The sequence below is a fragment of the Stegodyphus dumicola genome, chromosome 7, assembly GCF_044657685.1.
Source record: "Stegodyphus dumicola isolate Sdum_Otavi_A_Nest chromosome 7, ASM4465768v1".
Lineage (NCBI taxonomy): Eukaryota > Metazoa > Arthropoda > Arachnida > Araneae > Eresidae > Stegodyphus > Stegodyphus dumicola.
In genome coordinates, this window is record NC_140774.1 from 18,919,857 (window position 1) to 18,942,355 (window position 22,499).

The 22,499-nt window shown below is 35.0% G+C and overlaps 1 protein-coding gene across 1 annotated transcript in view; it reads right to left on the reverse strand.

The window, feature by feature from the left end:
• The window catches only part of LOC118204321 (guanylate cyclase 32E-like), a 440,266-nt gene that overhangs the window by 19,649 nt on the left and 398,118 nt on the right, over positions 1-22,499 (reverse strand). Inside the window, exons 16-21 of the mRNA XM_085819935.1 lie at positions 15,301-15,450; positions 13,546-13,729; positions 7,769-7,909; positions 3,683-3,806; positions 2,237-2,480; positions 241-339 (exon numbers count right to left, since the gene is read on the reverse strand). Coding sequence (XP_085676061.1) covers positions 241-339; positions 2,237-2,480; positions 3,683-3,806; positions 7,769-7,909; positions 13,546-13,729; positions 15,301-15,450 — 942 coding nt within the window. The remainder of the gene's footprint in view (positions 1-240; positions 340-2,236; positions 2,481-3,682; positions 3,807-7,768; positions 7,910-13,545; positions 13,730-15,300; positions 15,451-22,499) is intronic.

A 22,499-nucleotide genomic window follows, 5' to 3' on the forward strand; every position in this document is an offset into this window, starting at 1 on the left:
TCAGGAATAAGAAGCCCAGATATATATGCAGTCAACAACATTCACAACTGTTCAGTTTTACAGTCCAGAAATTAAATTGTCACATCTTGTAAATTAAGATAATTGATTATATTAAGTGTTATGGATATATTTTATCATGTAACCGCTGCAACAAATCCCTTGCATATAAAATTTGAATTCTTTTTTAATATGATGTTTGTTAGCTGTTATTATTATACAGATATATATCATCTATATTACCCTCTCCGGTCGATTCCATTCTTGAAGCAGTATTCACAGTGTCACCAAACAAGCAATATCTAGGCATCTTGAGACCGACTACTCCTGCTACGCAGGGTCCTGCGGAAAGTAAAAAACATTTATACCATATCAGTAATTAATATTTTACGCAAATAAGTGATTATCTGTGTATGATCACGCAACACAGTGTACGATCAGAACAGGAAAACAAGATTTACCTAACTGTGAATAAGATTTCAACAAATTATATCAGATAGAACAATAGTTGTTTCTTCTAACAGATTAAACAGAAATACATGAAATTTCTTTAATAAAGCTTTTCCTGTTTCTTTACTTTTTTAAAAAATAAAACACGAAATAATTACCGTATATTCCGGGTTATAACGCGCAGCTAATAATTTAAAACTACGCTTGTTTAATTTTTATGTATATTCGCCGTATACCCTTTTCTTTGCGAAGTAACCTGAGAGATACAAGTGCAATCTTTCGAAATCATTCATTTTTCCAGGCTTTCGAACAATGGTTACTTAGTTAGTTCTAAGCACTGACACTCAGCCCACCTAGCAGACGACATAGCTATGAGGGGATAGGCCAATAAAAAAAAAGGTTACATAACGGAATATAGCAAACTTAATAAACATTTGATAATAAGTTCAGATAATACAATCACACAAAACGAACATAAAAACTCAAAAGAAGAAAAGAAAAAGGGTTTAAAAAAAAAAGCAAAATCAAACATGTAAAGAAAATACACACATTACAAACACTCTCGGCGAAATTACTATATGGAGCTATCGTTTCCCTTTCTGTGTTTTTTCTCAGTTTTAAATATTTATAAATTTTATCTTCAATTAGTTATTATTATTCAAATCTTCTTTATATTATCAAAATTCAGCTTAAATTTAAAAGTTTACTTTAATTATATATATTTTCAATATGATTTTCTGTTATATCTCGATACCAATATTCTTCTTATTCTAATTCACAATTTGCATAATATCTCTTGCAAATTTTCTAAACAATTTATAATTACTAAATAAATCTTGTTTAACTTTGTAAATTTATGTTTTACTCTCCCATTTTCAGTCAGGCAACAGTCCTCGACGAAGTGCTTTGAATCGCCGAATTGATTACAAACTTTACGTATATCATTTTCCTGGAGGTGGAACCGTTTTAAGTAAGCAGAGAACCTTCATGAGCAGTGAGCATTTGATTGACATCTACATGTCCTAAAATTCGCATTTTTTGCTAATTTTTAAACAACTTAGATATTTTTTGTTTCTTTCACAGAGATCCCACAGACTTTTCCAGTAAAATAACAAATACCACAATAAAACAAATTCCAAATTTGGGCTTCGAGATGCCCATATTCGGGTTTAGGCTACGTTGTTGAAATTTTGATACCTCTAGCTACCGTTGTTTTTACGCAATACGAGAAACATACATACATTCATGCAGATTCTTCATTATTTAATTTCTTTAAATGTAATACACGGCGATAATATTTGGTGGCAAAAATTTGAAAAACGAAACGGTCATTTATAGTGAACGGACGCAAAATGCCGTTTCGAACTAACAGCCTTTCTGAGCTGATCCCCTTTCTGGGGGCAAAGTCCCTTTTGTCTCTATAATAATGGCAATCTAAAATATGTGGCAAGATATGACAGGATATAATAGAGACATGTGAAGAAAAATGTGTGGATGGATAATTGGCCCGACGGCGAACTGGCCCGAAGGCGAAATGGTATGACGGCGAAGCGGCGATGGCGAAAGGGCTGCGACGAATATTTCCTTCTCTTATTTTAAGCTTTTAGCTCTTGAATACAAAAGTTAAAAATATATTTAATATAATATTGATGCTTAAATTTGAATTGATTCGATTCCTCGATCTTTAACTGAGGCTATGCCTGATTTTTTAAATCTTCGTTACTGCCGAAGACTAACCTTCAGAGTACAAGAGCTATTAAAACACCAAAGAAATCATTCAAGTTCAAACCTGAGTTGATGCCGATCCGCAGACTGAGTCTTTCATTGGGTCTGTGCTTGATTTTTAAAGTTTCTATCGCCTCCAGGAGTCGTAGAGCCAAGGAAGCGATTTCTCCGGCATGTCTATTGCCATTTCGAATTGGAAGACCACTCACGACCATGTAAGCATCGCCAATGGTCTCTACTTTGTATACGTCATAGTTGCCGATTATGGAATCAAAGCAGGTGTACAAATCGTTCAACAAATCTACAACCTGCAAATAAAACGTGTTTTAAAATTAGGATAAGGTTTCAGTATGTTACCTTCATTATCATTCACTTAACGTTATTTCGGTTTTCAGTTCTAATTAGTAAAATTAAAGATGAAAGAAATCATAGCATTTTATACATAATACAGTTATCTCAAACTGGGGGGACCCCAAGGTATATTAAGAATTTTTTTTTGCAATCAATGGGGTCTTGATTATGCCGATCAATTTTTGGAACATACTCTACTGTTGATATCAAATTTTAGAAGCTTTTAGGTAGAAGCTGTAAAAGCTGCTAAATCGATTAGGTAAAATTTTTTAAATAGTAACAGTTGTTAATAGTATAAAATGTTAATCGATTAGGTAGAATTTGTTAAATAGTAACAGTTGTTAATAATATAAAATGTTAATCGATTAGGTAAAATTTGTTAAATAGTAACAGTTGTTAATAATATAAAATGTTAATCGATTAGATAGAATTTGTTAAATAGTAACAGTTGTTAATAGTATAAAATGTTCATTGATTAGATAGAATTTGTTAAATAGTAACAGTTGTTAATAGTATAAAATGTTCATTGATTAGATAGAATTTGTTAAATAGTAACAGTTGTTAATAGTATAAAATGTTAATCGATTAGGTAGAAGGTTACGATTCTACGATTAGGTACTACTTTTAGGTATCGATTCTACGATTGGGTAGAAGTTGTTAAATCGATCAGGTAGAAGCTGTTAAATAGTAACGGCTGTTAATAATAAAAAATGTAGAAGCTGTTAAATCGACTGTAGAAGCTGTAAGTACCCCTAATCAATCGCTTGACCATATCGACTCCCTTTCAAACTTTATCGACCTCTGGGAACCCCTGTTTTAGAGTTGAAAATATTTTTGTTCAAGAAAAATTTTTAATATTTATCATTATCAATAAGAAAATTATTAATGAAAAAAACTGAGTAATATTGCACAAATATTACTGAATGTTTTCAGTACGTTTGTGCAAACTCTAATGAAACGATGACCACTTAATGTTCATTTTTTGTCAACGATTTTTAGACTATTTATTTCTTTTAATCAAAATAATAACAATAATAATAATAATAATAATATATTTCTAAGGCTAAGTAAAGAAAAGAAACAAAAGGTCGAAGTCTAATTATGCATATTAAGAAAATGAATTAGAAATAGAATGAATTAGAATTAGCAAGTGGGTCACCTGCAGGGGCGTGCTGATCGCCGAAAGAGAAGTGAACCCAACAATGTCGCTGAAGTAGATAGTGACAGAATCGAAGCTTTCTGCCTCAACTTTCTCACCTCTTAGCAACTGCTCGGCGACAGGTCTGCAAAAAAATTAATTATGCCATGTTTAAGGAATTTGAATAATTTTTATTAAATGGAACAATTAATCAGTTTCACAATATTTAAAGCTAAAAATTTAAGAAATTTATTTCTAAAGATCAATTTATTAACTCATCTGCACAGACATTAGTTTTATTTCGGAATAGAAAAGATGAAAAATCAGCGTTGCCCTTGATGGGATACGAACTTCGAATCTTTCGATTGCTAGTAAGAAGAGCTTTCAGTTGCAGCACTAAGACACGTAGTAAGGGAGAAAATTCCTTACATTCTTCCCCACTTAGGACCGTATCACAGATTCGAAACAACAAATATTTAGTGCAATTTTTATTTCGTTTTGGTTTACTTAGTTATAGCAAAGCATTTGAGGGCTATCTGCCTAAGGGAAGGGATGCCTTCATGAAGGACTTTCTACGGGTAATTAGCTCGTATACATGTTGCACATGGGGAAAAACTCAAAACGCATGTGCAACCAGCCAGCCCATTCGCAACGAATCGAACCCAGGTCGGAACTAACAGTGTTCAACGCTTTAATGCTTTTACCGGTCGGCAGTTGATGGGCCTCAGCGTTGAACAAATCTATAGCTTTTTGAGGAAGACAGGAAAATGATCGCGCTAACATTTCGAGAGGAACTATTAAATGTAGTTTTCCTTTCTTGTTACGTGGTGCGAAAACGTTAGTTACGACGGATCACTCTGGAGTTACCACTCAAAGAGGAAATTATTCTCTTTACGAATTCAGAAACTACTAACAAAAGAGCTCCCATTCAAATTTTTTAGTTCGATACCGATTGAGTGAAAACGTACAATAATAAAGCCAAAAAAATTGTTTGAAATAGTTGTTCGTCCGAAACGGGTAAATGTGTGACAGAGATTGGAAAGGAGGAGACTCAGTCGTCAAATCCAAGTGTAGGAGAATTCCCACATTCATCACATTTTAGTTCGGGTCCCACTTGTATAATCATTTGATTTATTTAAGCAAGAGACATGAAAATTCAGCACTGCCTTAGCCGGAATTCTAACTTCGGACTTTCCAATTGCTAGCAAGAGGTGCTTTCAATTGCAGGCACGTAGTAATGATGGAAAAAATATTTTACTTATTATGCGTAAAAAAAAATAATATCGCCGAAAATTTCATCATTGCGTTTTTGTTTAATATTTCAACTACTTATTGGTATTAGTGATCTAAAAAAAAATCTGAAAGACATAATTTCAGATATCCGATTTGATAATTCGTGGAATTTTAATTAAAACGAATATCTAAATATATGATTGTTAAGTAAACCTATGTTCTACATTAGTTAGTTACTAAGCGATAATTTGCCGACATCTACGTGCAACCTCGAAACTCAGCTGAAGTACTAAGCAAGAATTTTTAGTAACAAACAAGTGATTTAAGGTAAGAAAGATTATAAATTAGATCTCAACCTCTCTTCGTATAAACTAGTAAGGTAATTATTAATTTTATCTAGCCAGTTAATTTATAATTAAGACACAATAACACGCCGAATAAATACTAATTCAGAAGTCAAACAACAAAAATCAGCGTTATACCTACAAAATTTTCACAGAATCAGTTAATCATCATGAATCAGTTAATTTATGTTACCCATCTTTACTGTTACCCTTTGCATTTTTCTTCCAGAATGCCAACTTTAATTCACGCATATTCAAATGAGGCAGTATTTAAAGGGAGGTTTTAGACAGAGCATGTTACTCCTGATGAAAAGCACTTCTAGTTGACATTCTATGTTAGCAGTCTGTCTTCGGCGTTGCTTTATTCATGCTAATAGGGCTTTGCCAAGCCGGTACAAGTTTCAGCCAACTTGCGAGCTATTATTTCTATGTAGCATTTAGGGCTAACTCAAGATTTAACTTACTTTTAATTTGAATTTCTTACTTTTGAATTACGGAATAAATTCAGGCTGGTGTTGTTAGCACCAAATGTGCCTTCTGTTAACTAAATCAGTTCTTAATAAAAGGGTCTTTTGCCCCCTTCATACGTTATCTATTTTCTTACGAGGCATAGCGATAATTCACTTTAGTCTTCCAGAGTCTCGGCTTAGTGTATGTTTCCTAAGATGTTCTATAATGTTATTAATTTTCATAAACTTAATCTTCGCTTGCAATGCTAAGATATGTGAAAAAACTAATTTATTTTAACAAACTGAACTTAGCAGACAGAAACAAGTTGTTATTAATTCCTTTGATGCTAGTGATAAAAAAAAGCACGAAAGCATTTCAGAGATGGTCTATTTTCAAATATATTTAGAAATGAAATCAATATTTCTTTATAAATTTTTGCGAAATGCCCAGCTGCGGTAAGATAGATTGTCTCCAAAACGGGTAAAGGTTGCCAGGAAATGACAAAGAAAGGCAGGGTTACCAGATTTGGCGTGAAATCGTCCATTTGGCGACACAATGGGCGATATGCCATAGACGGAGCGAGAAAATTGTAGAACGTATTCTTAGCGGTTTTCTCGAGAATGTTCTCAAAGGTAGGTCATAACCTGCTTGAACGCGTAGTAAGAGTATTCTTGGATTCAGTAGTGTAGTTGTATCTTGAGTTCAGTAGCAGTAACCTGAGTTCAGAGATTAGCTTGAGAGCGATCAAACGAGACCAGAGCTGTATTTTGAACCATGAACCATTTTGTTTACCATGAAGCTATCTTTACCGTTATAGTCTTAAGGCTATGTTTTTGATAGTTTCAGCGTGTCTATTGGATTTTTTTTACGACTGTTAGCGTTCTTTGAAATTGTCCAGTATAATACTGGGCGAATATATTGTGTTTTGATTCTTCATCAAGTGCTATTATCAGTTACACCAAATACACGAACGTAGAACGCAACAATATTGTTACGTGTTAGCTTGAAGAATTTATTTTCTCAAAAGAAACGTTCTGGGAATTTTCACGCAAAAGTTTTCGTACAGTTCAGTATTACAGAACAGAATTAATAGTTACCATTTCAAGCCACTAAGAGCGTTAAATACAAGACAACAGAAAAAAGCCTTAAACGCTTTAAGCTCTCAAAATGATCTCTCAATATTCTGAATTAAACTCTGAACTAAGAACTGATGCTCATTCCGGCCTTATATGTTTTCCGCTCTCCGCCGAGAAATTTCCTTACATTCGATTTCTCGAGGAACGCGTATTTTTTCTCCCTTCTTCGAGCATGCCTTCGTGGTGTAACGGTAGCACATTCAGCGTATATTCCAGAGGTCCAAGTTCGATTCCCGTGAAGGCACTGCTCATTTTTCAAGTCTTCTGCTTTAAAAAGAAACCTACTGACTTTACAAGTTAATTATATAGAGTAGGATACAATTACAATGAAATAAGAATTGGACCAAAAATGTCTCCTAGTATGGCCACTTTTGGTGATTTCTCGCCAATTGTGGCCACAAAAAGTAGTCTCCAGAACCATCGGCAGCTTTGCGCTATCTCCGACTTACCCCTGTAATCCTATTTTTCGCGCTAAGTTACTCATTTCTGAGATCTTTCATGTTACGTTATACAAGAGATACTACAATTTATATAGAATTTCACTAAAATTATTTACATATATACAAAATTCGTAGCAATATTATGCGTTACTTTTGCTTATAGCACAATTCGTTTCTCTTGAGGCAGCTACAAATGACACAAGGCCATTCTAGAAACCGTGGTTAATTTTGCCAAAAACGGATTAAAAATTCCATTTATTATTACCCAAGATTATGTTACCAATATTTTAACTCAGAATTTTAAAACAGGCATACGTTTTAGTATTTAAAAAATTGAGAAATTATTTTAACTTAGTATTTAATAACATCTAATTGTATAAAATATTTGCCACTTCTTTGCATTTGCTGTTTGGTTCTTAATATTTTGCATACATTTTGATTGCCAATCGCTAAAATTTATTCAAAGAATATTAAGATTTTAGATGCAAAAATAATGATACAAACTTTGGCAACATTCGAAGCAAAAGATTTTCCGTCTTCTTCTTTTCTTCAAGAAGCTGTTTAGTCCGCTCTTTGACCACAGTTTCTAGATTGTAAGCATATTTCTCCATGATACTGATCATATTATCAAAGATGTTTGTGTGCCTGCAAAGAAAATCTCATCATTTTTATCCTAGAATTTGTTACTTATCTAAAATACTATAAATATCCTAGTATTACTTATCTAAAATACTATAAAAAGGCGAATAGAAATCTGCGTAACACATTATGCTTAGTGTAAAAATAAGTATTAGAAAAGGGATGCATAAATCTATTTCGTCACAAAAACACACATAAATGTTTTAATTTATCGTACTTTCCGATATAATTTTAGAAACTATAGAAACAGTACGTACCTTTTTCGAGTACAGAGGCAATTCGTACAGTTTTTAGACGACTTTCATTGTATTTACAGAAATATTTTATCTAAAATTTTTGTGTTTTAAACGTCCTATTTGATAACCGTTATTCTTCACTTATCTTTCTACAGCGTGATTTTGAAGACAATAAAACCTCTTCTAGAATCAGAAAAAGCATTTTATCCCATTTTTCTTGAACAGATTTCCAAAATCCAAGAAGGGTTGTAGGTCGACGTTCGGACAATACGTTTTTTAAAAGTCCAGAAGCCCAAAAACCATAGTGATAAATCAGAAGATTTAGCATGAATATGAATGAAGGGTTTAACCTTTATATAACTTGTTTCATGTCTATCCGGTTCAAAGAAACATGCAATTAGAGTAATGCAAAAATATTGATAAATGGTCGCCAGAAAGGAATAGTTCAATAAGAAATAAGGAATTATTGAAAAGTATAAAAATAACTCAAAAAATGCCAATATATAATGATATAGATGCAAAGCAGTTTGTAACAAATCACGGTAGATTTTTCGGAGTATCTCAGTAGATTGGGTATACAGGAAAATTCATTATGCCTAGCTTGTAATTCACCTGGCTCCAAAGGGCACTTCGCGTTTGAATGTAAATTAACAGAAAGTGTACGACTACAAATGAAAATTTCAAATTTTGAAAATGTAACCTATAATACATTACGTAAGTTTGGCCAAACAGATTGTAGGAGTTATTAACGGTAAACGAAGTGCATGTGGTGTTTTTATATAATCAAAGTTATAGCTGTATTAACTAAAAATTGTCTTTTATTGTATTTTTACTTGCATTTAAGTGATCTTAAAATTTTATGGATTTGATTTGGAGTTTTACTTATAATTTTATTCATTTTGACTTATTCAGACACTAATTTTATGCCTAATTTCATTTTTTAATTCTATATGTCCTTGCTTTCTTTACTCGATATGTGTTAGAAAAAATCAGCAGCAGCCATAAATCCCTTTGAAAAGCTTTCTTTAGATTCTTTGAACCATGTTCAACAATTTTTTTCTCCACTTTGATGATAATAAATGGATCGCTTTTATTTCAGTCATTTAAGTACACCCAACATTCAACTATTATGAGAATAGTTTTCCATTTTTGTTCAGATGAATGTTTTTCATAAAGAATTCTGCAGTGCGTCCTGCGTTTGGCGGTATCTAGTGGGAAAAGACGATGAAGCGCTATATTTTTTCGGCTTTTTAAGACTCAAATAAATAGAAATAATTTTGTTTACAGTTGACACTGAGCATTTTAATGATTTCGCAATTGTCCTTTGACTTGGCGGATTTTCTTCTAGTATTAAGGCTCTTACTCTTGCAACATTCAAAACACTCCGTTTTTGCCTTGGATATGTATTTGGAATAATTTTTCCACTTGAAGATAAACTTTGATGTTTTTGCCTTTCTTGTTGATAATATTACCTATAGTAGCTTTAGATATTGAAAAACCAGAGCTTTTACAGCGTTTTTTAATAAGTAGATACAAATAATTTTCTTCGGAAAGGGCACAGACATAGCCTTCGATCCATTCCTCCTTTAAAAGCACCAGTTCGCTGTGCAACAAAACTGTGGAGTAGGAGATGATAATTTGTACTTTCAAAACTACAGCTGCAGTTAAAAAAAGCTTCTAAGCAGATGCTTTTTACAGCAAATCAAAACTGTCTAAAAATGTGCGAACAGCTTACGTTGTAAGGTATTTCTCCCACTTCCCTAGCGTACCTTCGTGGTGTAACGGTAGCACGCTGAGCCGGTATTCCAGAGGACCGTGGTTCGATTCCCGGCGAAGGCGGTTGCATATTTTTCATCTTTTCTGCTTCCAATTAACGTAATGACTCTACAACATATTCATTTGGAGCCTTCTGTGCGTGTAGAAGTAATAAAGGACAGTTTTCCTCTTTTTTAATAATAACTGTGCTTATTTTGCACTTAAAATTTTATATGCATTTCACAGCGTTTTTTAATTTTGGAATAGGAATATTTCTTTTCGGAAAGCGTAGAAACATACCCTTCAACCCAGGGCTTATTTATATGCGATATTTTGAAAGTAGAGTCAATTCAAAAGTGACAGATGATGTTTCTCCTGCCAAATATCAAGCTGCTGCTGGAACTGTTTATTTTTAAAATATCTGTTTTGAATTTTTTAATTCTTTATGGAAATCTTTCTAAAAATGTGTGAACATGCTCTGTACTCTATTCCTGCAGAATGTTTCCTACGGTTTATGCCATTGATGGCACACTAATATTTTAAAATTGAGTTGAAGGCAAAGAATATTATGATTTGTCTTTAAAAACCGTTGGAACTTGGAATACAACAAAAAGAAAGCTTACGAAAATGGCGACTTAGTTCGATTGAAGGATTGTTATCGGTATGGCTGGCTGAAGATTGTCTGTCCACATGGTTGCCATAGTTTGGCCCATTCTGAAAGTTTGGCGACTTCAGTTAAGATACTTCCGTTAAAATGCAAGTACCAAACTCTCAGTGTTTATAATTAGCTTGCAAAGATCTGCATACCTGGCAGCCCGGGAAATATTCCAACGAGTTCTCAATTTCACGCCACACATTTGTGCTGTCATTGTGCGAATGATGTCTATGATGCGCTGTCGTAAAGTCACAGCATCAACCACATCAGGAAATGTGCAGTGCACATAGTCTTTAACATACTCCAAAAGAAAGAAGTGTAGGTGGGGATGTCAGGCGAAGCGTGTGCAGTGAATACTCGTTGGGATGTCGTACGTGGTGCTATCAGGAGTGCAGATGTGGAAGTCTATTATTAAATGTTTTCGATATGATTATAAAGTCTCAGAAGTTGATGCATTTGAGGTTTAATATACACTGGTGTGCAAAAATTAAGGACGAGACGGTTTTTTCAATATAACTTTGTACAAAAGATTTCCAAATCAACACATTTAATACCGTAAGATCCCCAATACGTAAGGACATAAGTAATGTAAGCAACACTTACTAAAAGAGAAATCAGAGGGATAAAAAGAAGCTTTATTGAAAAAGTAGCATGGAGCGCAATGCGACTGAAGGCCGAAACATCCCTGTGATGGGTGTCCAGCAAGAAACATCCGGTCTTTAATAGGGGATATGATCTCTCCTGACTGGTAGGCAGGTTTCACAGCGTCTGCCCATGCTGAGAATGAAGGTGTCAATGAGTTGTTGAGGCTTTGCTGCCCATTCGTCTTGCAGCGCCAATCGAAGCTCCGGAATCGTTACTAGTGGTAAGGTGCGAGCTGCCAAGCGTCTGCCTAGAAAATCCCATACATGCTCGATGGGATTGAGATCCGGAGATAGTGCCGGCTAATCCATACGTTCAATATCCTCACTCTCTAAGAGCTGTTCGGCAGTTACTGTGCGATGACATGGTGCATTGTCGTCCATGAAAAGGAACTGCGGACCCATAGCGCCTCTAAAAAGACGCACATATGGAAAAAGAATCTCGTTACAATAACGGGTCCCGTTGACTGAACCTGCGTCGAAGATGTGAAGATCTGTACGACTACCAAGCATGATGCCTCCCCAAACGAGAACACCGCCACCTCCATACCTGTCCCTTTCAATGATGTTCGAGGGATGATTGCGGCTTCCCCGCTCTCTCCAGATGAGTATGCGATGAGAATCGCTACTCAGACTGAATCTGCTCTCATCTGTAAAGAGTACTCGTCCCCATTCATTGTCTCTCCAATTCCGGTGTTCCCGGCACAACAGAGAACGCCTTCTCCGATGGGCAGTCGTTAGAGGTACACACCGTACAGGGCGTCGTGCAAACAGACCACCACCGTGCAGTCTTCTGGCCACGGTAAAACGCGATATCGGTCGTCCAGTCGCCTGTGTCGTGTGTCTAGCGATTTCTTCCGCTGTCTGCCGCCTGTTTCTTCTGGCCTGTAAGGCAATATACCGGTCATCTACGGGTGTGGTTCCTCGTGGACGACCACTACTAAACCCCCGGATAGCTGTTCCTGTAGTTTGAAATTGTCTCCAAAGTCGTGAAACAATGCTGTGAGCAATTCCGAACTCTGCAGCCACACTTGTCACACTGCGGCCTTCCTCCAACTTCCCAATGATTAGACCTCGGGTAAAAGCATTCAGATGTCGTCTAAAGATTGATTATTCGCCATTTCTCGCTGAGGCAGCAACTCGGTGTGATTTTAACTGCTATACGGCGTGCAATCTCTTTGCCAGAAATACTGATCTTACACCGAGAACATGCTTTATACTACTCAGACACTCCCCCATCACGTCTACCTGCATATCTGCGCATGTGCTACCGTACATCACCTTACGTAATCTCCTGATTGGTCTTTCTGTCCGCTCTGCCTCTTCGTTCAGCTGATATGCTAATTTTTCGACTTCGTCCTTAATTTTTGCACACCAGTGTATGTTTAGTTATCTGTGCATAATCTTGAATTATCATGTTCTGTAAACATTTATGGACACCCTGTGTAAAGTGAGATTTTTGTAGCATTCGAATATGCTAACATCAGTTGCCGGAATGAAGCAAGTGAACTATTAGACTGCCTAGAGTTTGGTATTCTTAGGTATTTAGCATGAACTAGATTAAAACTCTAAAAAATCTTAAATAAATTTTCACTATCTTTTGTAAGTACCACAGTCACAGGAAAAGAATGTAAAGGATCCTTTATTAACTCAAATAAATGTTAACAGACGGCACGAACTTGTGCTGAAACTAAGAAAATAAGTTAGCCTAACGGGTTCACAACTGAAATAACGCGAAGCTGGCTCTGACCCAAGGTTGGCGTAATGGCGAGGATAACTCAAAGCCGCAGAATAGTGTTCGCAAAAGAATCAAATTAGCAACGTGGCCTTAAGCAGGCAGAACACGCTTTCTTTCTACCCTTTGAAATCTTCCTCTGAAGAGTATCCTGTTTCTGCCTCATTAGAATGTCACGCGAGCTAGATATTTACGTTATGGCAGGAAAATGAAAATGGGAGCGATGTGAGAGAAAATTAACACAAAATAACTAGTTATAAATTTAAACGTGAACTCTACAACTTAATAAAGGACATATTCGTCGGCTGTTGGACCAATGATGCCAGCTTCCTACATTCCTCCAAAAAGATTACCACGTGCAGAAAACCTCAATGTAACTTTCAGCATGGAGTGCTCAATGAAAAATGGGAATCTAAGATGCTGATAATGCAGAATAGATTCCGCAGTGATGAGTTTCAATTAAAGATCAAATTTCGCTGAAAGACAGGCAGTTTCAAATAAGAGACAATCATGCAATGTTTTCTTCACTGTTTGATTCTTTAAATTTATAGTGACGTCATCTGTAAACATAGCTATCAAATTCATATGTTGTTTGAATGTCCAAATAAAGAACTGCTTACAAGCCGGAATGTAATACTCGTAGCTTAACTTTGATAAATCGGAAATCCGGTCTGTCGTCTGGATCTTCCATCCAGCATTCTTCCATGCATTGCTTGATGTATTCCGGACAGTCCAGCTTTCGGGAAGGGGGACGAAACAATTCACCCCCATAGTGATGAGGATTTGACACTCTTTCCCCTACATCTGAAAAAAAAAAAAAAAAAAAAAAAAATACATAAAATGTTAAAAAAAAAAGAGTTGAAATAGTTAAAACGTAATTTTATAAGTGCACATTTAAGTAATTTAATTAAACAAAATTTTAAATAAATAATTACAAAGTAAAGTTTTTAATAATTAACTATGATAGATATCTGAATATGTTCTATAAACGTGCATTTATATGGGTATCTACAGATAATTTCCCATGGAGGTTAAAAGACTGGAGAGAAATTATTACATGAATGAATTTTTATTTAATTATTTAATATGGACAGTTGAAAAGGAGTTTAGGTTATTGGAATATGCGAAAACACACGAGAGCTATCCGCCTATAGATACGGATGCCTTTGTGGTAGACTTTTTAAGGAAAACTGTCTCGTATTTATATTACCTCTGGGAAAATCCACCCGAGTTGCCAAAATATTAGTCTAGGTTCAAACTCCTCATATTCTGTGCTCTTAAAGTTCCGTATTCTGTTCTTAGTTGTTTAGTTAGCTGCTGTTGTTATTGTTACGAGTTCAGCGTGAGATCGGATTAGCTTTCTCTTTAGATACGCTTTACATTGCGTTGTGTTTAAATTCTTAGTTTGAAGTGTAACTACTGATTATAGTGTGTAATACTATAAACACTTGTACGAATATTTCAATGGAAAATTCCAGAGTTCTGAAATATTTCTTTTGATAAAAATAATTTTTTTGTAACCACTCAATCTATTACGAACCCGTATGCACAAAACATTATTTATTTACGTACGTTTTTGTATTAGCCTTTCGTCCATTTTACTTTCTTTTGCATTTACTGCTCGAAACTGATTTTCTGCAAATTCTTCGTCAAGCAGCCTAGACGTGGCAGGTGTTCTCACATTTGAGAAATTCTCCAAACATATGATTTCACTTTACTTCTATTATTTACGTTCCAGCTGTCTGTAGCCTTATCTACTTTACTACTTACTTAGTCTTACCTACCAGGACTTTTATTCATCTCCTTCGTTCCTCCAATGTCTTCTTGAGAACTGCGGTCAAGAATCATTCGTGTGAGGTGCCTCTAGGGCTTTACAAGATAACTGAATCGAAACCGTCATATTTCGGCTAATATCCGTCAGCTATACTAATGTTAATATAACTACATAATCTTATTGGAAAGCAGGTAGTACTTAAATAATAATGTGATAGTTATTGGTTTGTTTATTCATGATTACTTTTCATTTGTTTTGTTCTTATTATAACCGCGTCCTTCAGAAATTAATTGACTTCCTAATTTTGTCTTCTGAAGTTTTGGACGATAAAATTGACTAAAAAAGGAAAGGGGCGGAGATGCTCGAGGAAATACGATGATACTGTGATTTTTTTAATTGCCCTCGGAATAACCATGGATTTGTGTTAATTGTAGCTACCACCCCTGTATTACCCTTTCAATCGGCCATTGGTTAAAAAGAATACAAAAATACACTTTTCAATTTCGTTGAATCTTATTATTACAATATTTATTGATATGAAGAGATCCATACAGTTAAACTTTTCTAATAATATATAGTATTGATTAAAAACAGGGCTTACATTTTATGGATGGTTCTGGTCGACCCCATGGTCCTATCCGACCCATGATTTCGAATAAAATGATTCCAAATGCGTACACATCTCCTTTTTGGGTTCCTCTAGGAGGAGGATTCAGCATACGTAACAGTTCAGGAGCTCTCCATAATAAGGCTTCAAAAGGAAAGGAAATATAAGTAATTTAAAAATATAGGATTGCAACATAGACAGTAAAGTTAGATAAAAAGCAAAATTTTTACAATTGTACAGTAGACGCCACTTTATGCGATTGCGGTTAATATTATCATTTGGATATTATTATCGAATTGCCGAAGTCCCACCCCGTTTATATGTGGAAAATACAATGCTTATTAGGATCAACAATTCGGTTAATTGGTTTGATTTATGTGATTACAGCAAAGCCTCAAGGGCTATCTGCCTAAGGGGAGGGATGCCTCCGTGGAGAATTTTCGAAGGGAAACTGTCTCGTATGTTCGTATGCACACATGGGGAAACCATGAAAACTCCTATGCAGCCAGCCCGTTCGCGAGATTCGAACCTCGGACCGAACTACTAGTGTTCAGCGACTTTACCGCTCGGCCGCTGATGGGCTCGGTTAATAGGATCAAAGTATTATACAGGGTGAATCATAAGTGTTGAGACAAACTTCTAGGGGAGGTAGGGCACATCATAAGGATTAAGAATTGCATAGGAACCCATGCCCGAAAATGTCAGGAGTAAGTGGTAGCAGATGTAGAAGACGGGAAATAAACAAGAGTGATTAATTTGAAACATTTTATTGGACATGAATACAAATGGTGTACGACAGCTTGAAGGTTAGAATAGATGCTCGAAGTTTGCACCATCAGACGCCAAACATGCCTGACACCGACGGATCATTTATTGCTGGACATGTTCAAACACACCGGGAGATTTTTTTTATTGTAGCAGCTGCGCAGGCGAGTCTTGCCACGAGATCCAATTCAGACACAACAGGATCGTGATACACGACACTTCTGATGGCTTCCCACAAAACGAAATCAAGGTTCGATAAATCCGGTGAGCGTGGGAGCCAGAGAATCGGTCCACCACACCCAATCCATAGATGCGGGAATGATCTGTTCCAATGGCTACGAACATCCAGTCCAAAATGAGCAGGGCATGTTGCGCCTCACATTTGGTGTCACATGTTGCGCCTCACATTTGGTGGAACATCGTCAAGCAGATCGGGAAGAACCGGCGCCAGAAAGATCAAATAATTCGCGACATTCAAATGGTCCGTTGGTGTCAGGCACGTTTGGCGTCTGATGATGCAAACTTCAAGCATCTGTTGTAATATTCAAGCTGTCGTGCACCATTTGTATTCATGCTCAATAAATGTTTCAAATTCACTCTTGCTTCTTTTCCCATCTTCTACCTCTGACTACTCACCCCTGACATTTCCGGGTATAGGTAAGCATGCAATTCATTATGATATGCCCTACGTTCCCTAGAAGTTTATCGCAACATTTACGGTATATTCTGTAGAATCTAGGGAAAAGAGAAACATGCCAAATTAAACACAAAAGTAGGCAAAACAACAACCTTGTGTTAGGCGTAGATTTTAAACAAGACTCTATCGATTTCGAGAGCGATGAAGTACAGATGCTTTTTCAACAGGAACAAAAAGAAATTGCGACTAAAGAAGGAGCCACAGCCAGATTGTTACCAATGTTATGTAGCGAATTTAAATTATTAATATGTGTTTTAAATTATTATTATTCTAATATTTTTATTTGTATTCATGTGTATTTTAATCTAAAAAAAAAGTATTCTTAAGCTCTTAAGGTTTTATTTAACTCATTATTCTTGAGCGGGAATTGTAACAAAGGCGAGAGACGGTTGCGAGGACACATATCTGGTTTATGGCCTTTCCAACAATGAAGGTACTAGGGTATGTATTGTCGCCTTTTAGCTAATGCGTGTGAAACGGAAATCGTTTTTCCTGTCGCTTTGGCAGTTTTCTTACTTCAAGACAGTGGGAGGTGTACTAAGTTAAATAATTGGATACTCGTAAAAGCTAGTTTCGCTTGTTAGTTGGGGGGTCTATTTTTTTTTCTCACGTTATGTGAGTGTAGATGTTTTTCGGATTGCATTGTCAGATTTTCTGGTGTTTGATTCGTCATGGGTGTGTCATTTTCTCAAGTTAGATAACATAAAATTCCGGGATTGGTAAGATTTAATTTTATGATTTTTTTGAAAGCCTATGAACCCACAGAGGCGGAGAAACCGAGTTTTCCTGGGTGCTTGCACCAGGCTAGAGATCATTCTGATTCTGATTTTCAAGAAGAGTAAGAGGAGAAAAAGTGGGGGCTTGACCCTTCGGGTCTTGCTTCTCGCGAGCCGCGTGAACAGCCGGCAGAGGGTATGATTTTTCTCTCGGCTTTTAGCTGGCGAGAATTTGCGTTGGTATAAGGCATAGAGCTCAGCAGAAGAATTTCGATTTCTCTTATCCCAAGAATTGTTCGGCAGATTCTCTTGGTGATCCTGACATCCTGATGCGGTATTCCTGTTTTTACCGGCTTTGACTTCCTAATTAGATTTTGTTCCAAAGGTTCTCTACGCTTATGGTGAGTTTCGGGGCTTCCAGAATGAAAGAGACTCGTGTGGGACCCTTCTAAGGTGTGCATTGCTGTTTATTCTGCCTGTGCCAGCTGCGTCGATTTTTTTCATCATTCCATGCTCTGGAATTTATTTATTTATTGTAAGGACAGCTTCAATGGTGTTGCAACCAAGTCATCTTTAAAATTCGCAAGAACTGTCTGCCTCCATTAACGATGATTTTGTGAATAAAGGACAGCAGGAATAATGTGGTGCTCGAGTAAACTTTGGACGCTGGACGAACTGTGGAGCTGTCAAATCACCTTATTAAATCAGTATACGAAGGTATTCCCGAGTAAAGTGAGTGTTGCAGATTGGACTTCACCCCGTGAGTGATTTTTTTTATTTGTTTTACTTCAATAATTATCTTAATACTCAAGCAAGAGTCGTCATTTTAATGTTTGTTGAAATTTGAGCAATTACTTAATTTAATTAATCGATGTGGAAATTATCAGTGTTCTTAAAGTGAATTACCATGATAAATACTTAAAGTTAGAAGATGAAATGGGAGAAAATACTAGTGTTACACTTATGATACAATAGAATTTGATAATGTTAATCTTAATTAATATAAGCTGTAATTTGGTGTAGTATTATGTGTTATTTTGCTTAGAAAAAATATGTATTGCTGATCAGTTATCCATTATTTAATTATATAATATATATTCAAGAATTTAATAAATGTGTGTTTAAAATTTAATTGCATTTGTGTATTTTTGTAGCGTATAATTTACTGTGGTCTGTCATGTCCCTCCATTTGTTTGAACCGGAGGCTTTTAAGAAACATGGAGTTTAATTGAATTTGGAGTTATTGATTTTCCCTTTACATAGGTTACTCACAACGCAAACCTAAAAGTAAATTGTACTATACCACTATACGATTGATTGATAGATATGATATACGATTGATTGATAGATTTACTATACGAATGTTTATAAGAATGTCGATATGATATTTGATTATTATGAAATAGATTTTGAATGTTTTGAATTATTTGATATTTGATTTTTGATTTGATTTTTTTGTTAATTTTATCCGGCACAGCCATCAGTTTAAGTTAAAGTTTAAAATAGAATTACAAACATTTATTTGATATTTGATTTTTGCTTTTTTTTTTGTTAATTTTGTCCGGCACCTTGCAGCAAAGTTTAAAGGTATTTAAACACCAAATAAAAATTTTCTCTTTAACACCAAAAGCAAAGTAAAGGGAAGGTGGAGGTAGCATCATCTGTCCACAGAAACAATAACAATATGAAAAATTAAGTTAATAGAATTTTAAAAGCGTTAGGGAGCACTGGCTTGGAATCAAAATCATTACCTAAACACGATAAATTTTTGTGAATGTAAAAAGCCTCAAGAAAATTCACCAAAGAAGAAGTTCTTTGGATAATTTTGGGAAAGTCAAAATTGTGATTAAATTTTGAACTATGATTAGCTCTCGACGATTTGTTGATTTCTACTTTTTGGACATGAGATTCCTGTTCTTTGATGTGGAACTCTAACTCTTTTTAGTTTGGCCAATATATCTGAAACCACATTACAACTGTGGCTCCTTCTTTTGTTGCAGAATTTCGTCGCTCCTGATGAAGAGAGGCCTGTAACTGTTCGCTTCTAAATCGATAGAATCTTATTTAAAACCTATACCAAACATACTGTTTGTTACTTTGATTAATTGTACATATTATCCAATAACGTTTTAACTGAAGTAAAACTGCCAGATAAATGATATAGTCGTCAAATAAGGTCAAAAATAGATTCTAAAAATTTTCAAGTGTTCGAAAATGCCGCCAAGTAAAGGATTATGTTACCAAATAGCTTGTTTTCGGTTTTAGTAAAGCATTTCAAATCAAGCAAGAACGCAATTTTAATTTTGGCTCAGATTTCAAATAGTTCTGTGTATTATGAGGATGATCGCAGACACAGGAGAAAAAATTTCTGCAGAATTATTTTTCTCTGATCCTTAAATAAAAAAAAATCCCCCTGAAACATCTACACCAAGCAAGCCTTTTTTGGGGGGGCCTATTTAAAATTGGCATGTTCTTTTTCCAGTGATTGCGGGATGCCCTTCCAGTATTAAATTTAATGATATAGACACGGTCACATAATTTCCAGAAATGTAATGAACCGTTCATAAATAAACTATCGCGTTAAAGCCATTACAAACAGTTCACAAACAAATTTTTTTACATTTTCTTAATACAAATTCTGGATTTTTGAATTGAAATTCTGCTGTTTGAAGTTATTTTCACTGCTGGATTGAAGGATGATTTTTTCTCAATCTTTAATGTTTCCGTTCGGTTAACGTTCTCAAAATAGCCGTGGACAAATTGGATCACAATCAAGTGGGGCCTGCTGCAAAAATTAATAAAAGCCTTTCAAAATAGAAAGCGCCCACCAGCGGCCAAGCGGTAAAGTCGTTGAACACTGGTAGTTAAAAATGGTAGTTGGTTAAAATGGTTAAACTGTAGTTAAAATGGTAGTTAAAATGGAACACTGGTAGTTGGTTCCAATGGTGAACGGGCTGCCTGCGTGAGCGTTCTCATAGTTTTCCCCATGTGTAAGCGTGTATTGAGCCATTTTAGAAAGTCCTCCATGAAGGCTTCCGTCCCCTTAGGCAGATAGCCCTCGAGTGCTTTGCTTATGTCAAGTCAACCAATCAAACCATCAGAATAAAAAACAGTTATACCAGACGTTTTGGACAATTTGGAAACGGGTAGAGAAGAATTTAAAAATTATGTATCTGTTGAGGTCAATGTTATCACTTCGGAGATGCCAATTGCCGAGGATATTGTAGTTGAAATTCAAGTTAAAGTAGACGAACAAAAAAATAATGAAAGGGACAATGATAGCGACGAATGTTAAGAATTCCAAGCTGAACTTCCCCACCGGTCCTCCGATATGCTCTTTGGCTTCTTTAGCTTCTGAGTGTGCAGAAAAAATTAAATCTTTTCTTGAAGCCAGGGGGTTGCAAATGACGATGTTGTTCAGACCATGAATCTTTTTTCGAAGAACACTAACACAAGAAAGAGACAATAAGGTAGTTCAAAGCAAATTAACCAACTTATTTTGTTCTGTGCAGAAATAAAAAAATAAATAAAAGAAATTTGAAAGCTTTCAGATTTTACATTACGCTCAAAGGGATTTTTTTTTAACCTTTTGTGTGTTACCTTTATTTATTAAATGTTCTTTGCACTTAAACCATAAAATTGAATTAAACAGCAATATCGCAAAATAATTTTATTATAAAAATATTATCGCAAAAATATTTTTGGAAATATTTAAAAAAATATTTTAAAATTTCTAATAAAATATTTAAAAAATTATTTTAAAATTTCTTTTATTATCGATTCAAAATTCAAATTTCAAATTAGGCCTTTCAGATGCCCATATTCTATGGAAGATTATGTTATTCAAATTTTGATGGCTCTAGGTACCGTTGATTTATCACAATGGGAGAGACATACCTACATTTATGCAGATTTTTCATTATTTAATTTCGTTAAGTATAACACAGAGTGATAATATTTGGTGGCGACAATTTGAAAAGTGAACCGACATTTAAAGTTTTCAACGCAAAATGCGAAAACGAAATTAATAGCCCTTCTGTGCTAATGCCCTTTAATCTAATAAGTATAGTATGTAATATAGTTTTTATGATTTTTTTCACGAACCCGTTTTTAACAGGCACTTATCGCGGCTCCTTCCCGCTCATTTTAAACGAGTTCGATTGTATGTTGGAAATGTGTATTTTAGTGTTACGTATAATATCGAAAACCAAATATTTTACGCTTTGCCTATTTGGTTTGCCGAGTGACTAAAAGTAAAAAAACATTTTGCTTTCAAATCACAGACTTAACCAAAATTAAGTTCGTAATAAGCAAAAAATATATAAAAAGCAATTCGAAACTCAAATCTCTGTTTCGAGGTGTGCACCTTTATATAGAGGATTTATGTGCGCTCATAAGTTAGTAGTTATAGGTGCCGCCGTTTTTCTACAGTGCGAGGATCATACTTTCTTACTTCATTCCACATTCCATGTTCCCTCTCCATGTTTCATATTCAATGTTCCTTTCGATCTTCCCACAATTCATTGAATTTAATAAAGTTTCATGAAATATAAAAATTAGTTTCTTCAAAGGTAATCTCCACCTTTTTGAAAATGTTAACAATTATATTTAAAACTTTAAAAAAGCTCAGATTACTCCATCTTAAACCTTTTTGTATCAGTACAATTTTTTTATGCCAAATCTTTAGAATACAGTTCTGATGTTGCCATTCCAGCAAAGCATAACTCTGTTTTTTTTATTTAACTCTCAATTTCTTTTTTCATGTCGTCTAAAAAATCATCTGCATTTGAAATTCACAGAATCTACATATGTATAGGTTTCTTATTATTTAATCACTAGTTGAATTACTAGTTACTAACTAGTTAGCAACTAAATAACTAATTAGTATCCGACATTTCCCGGCTTTACGCGTAAGGAAGTTTTACTAAAGTTTACTTTATTTTAAAACTTTACTATCTTTTCTTATTTTCCACTTCCGGCCAGAATTAAATGTGTTGTTTATGCAAATTGTACTT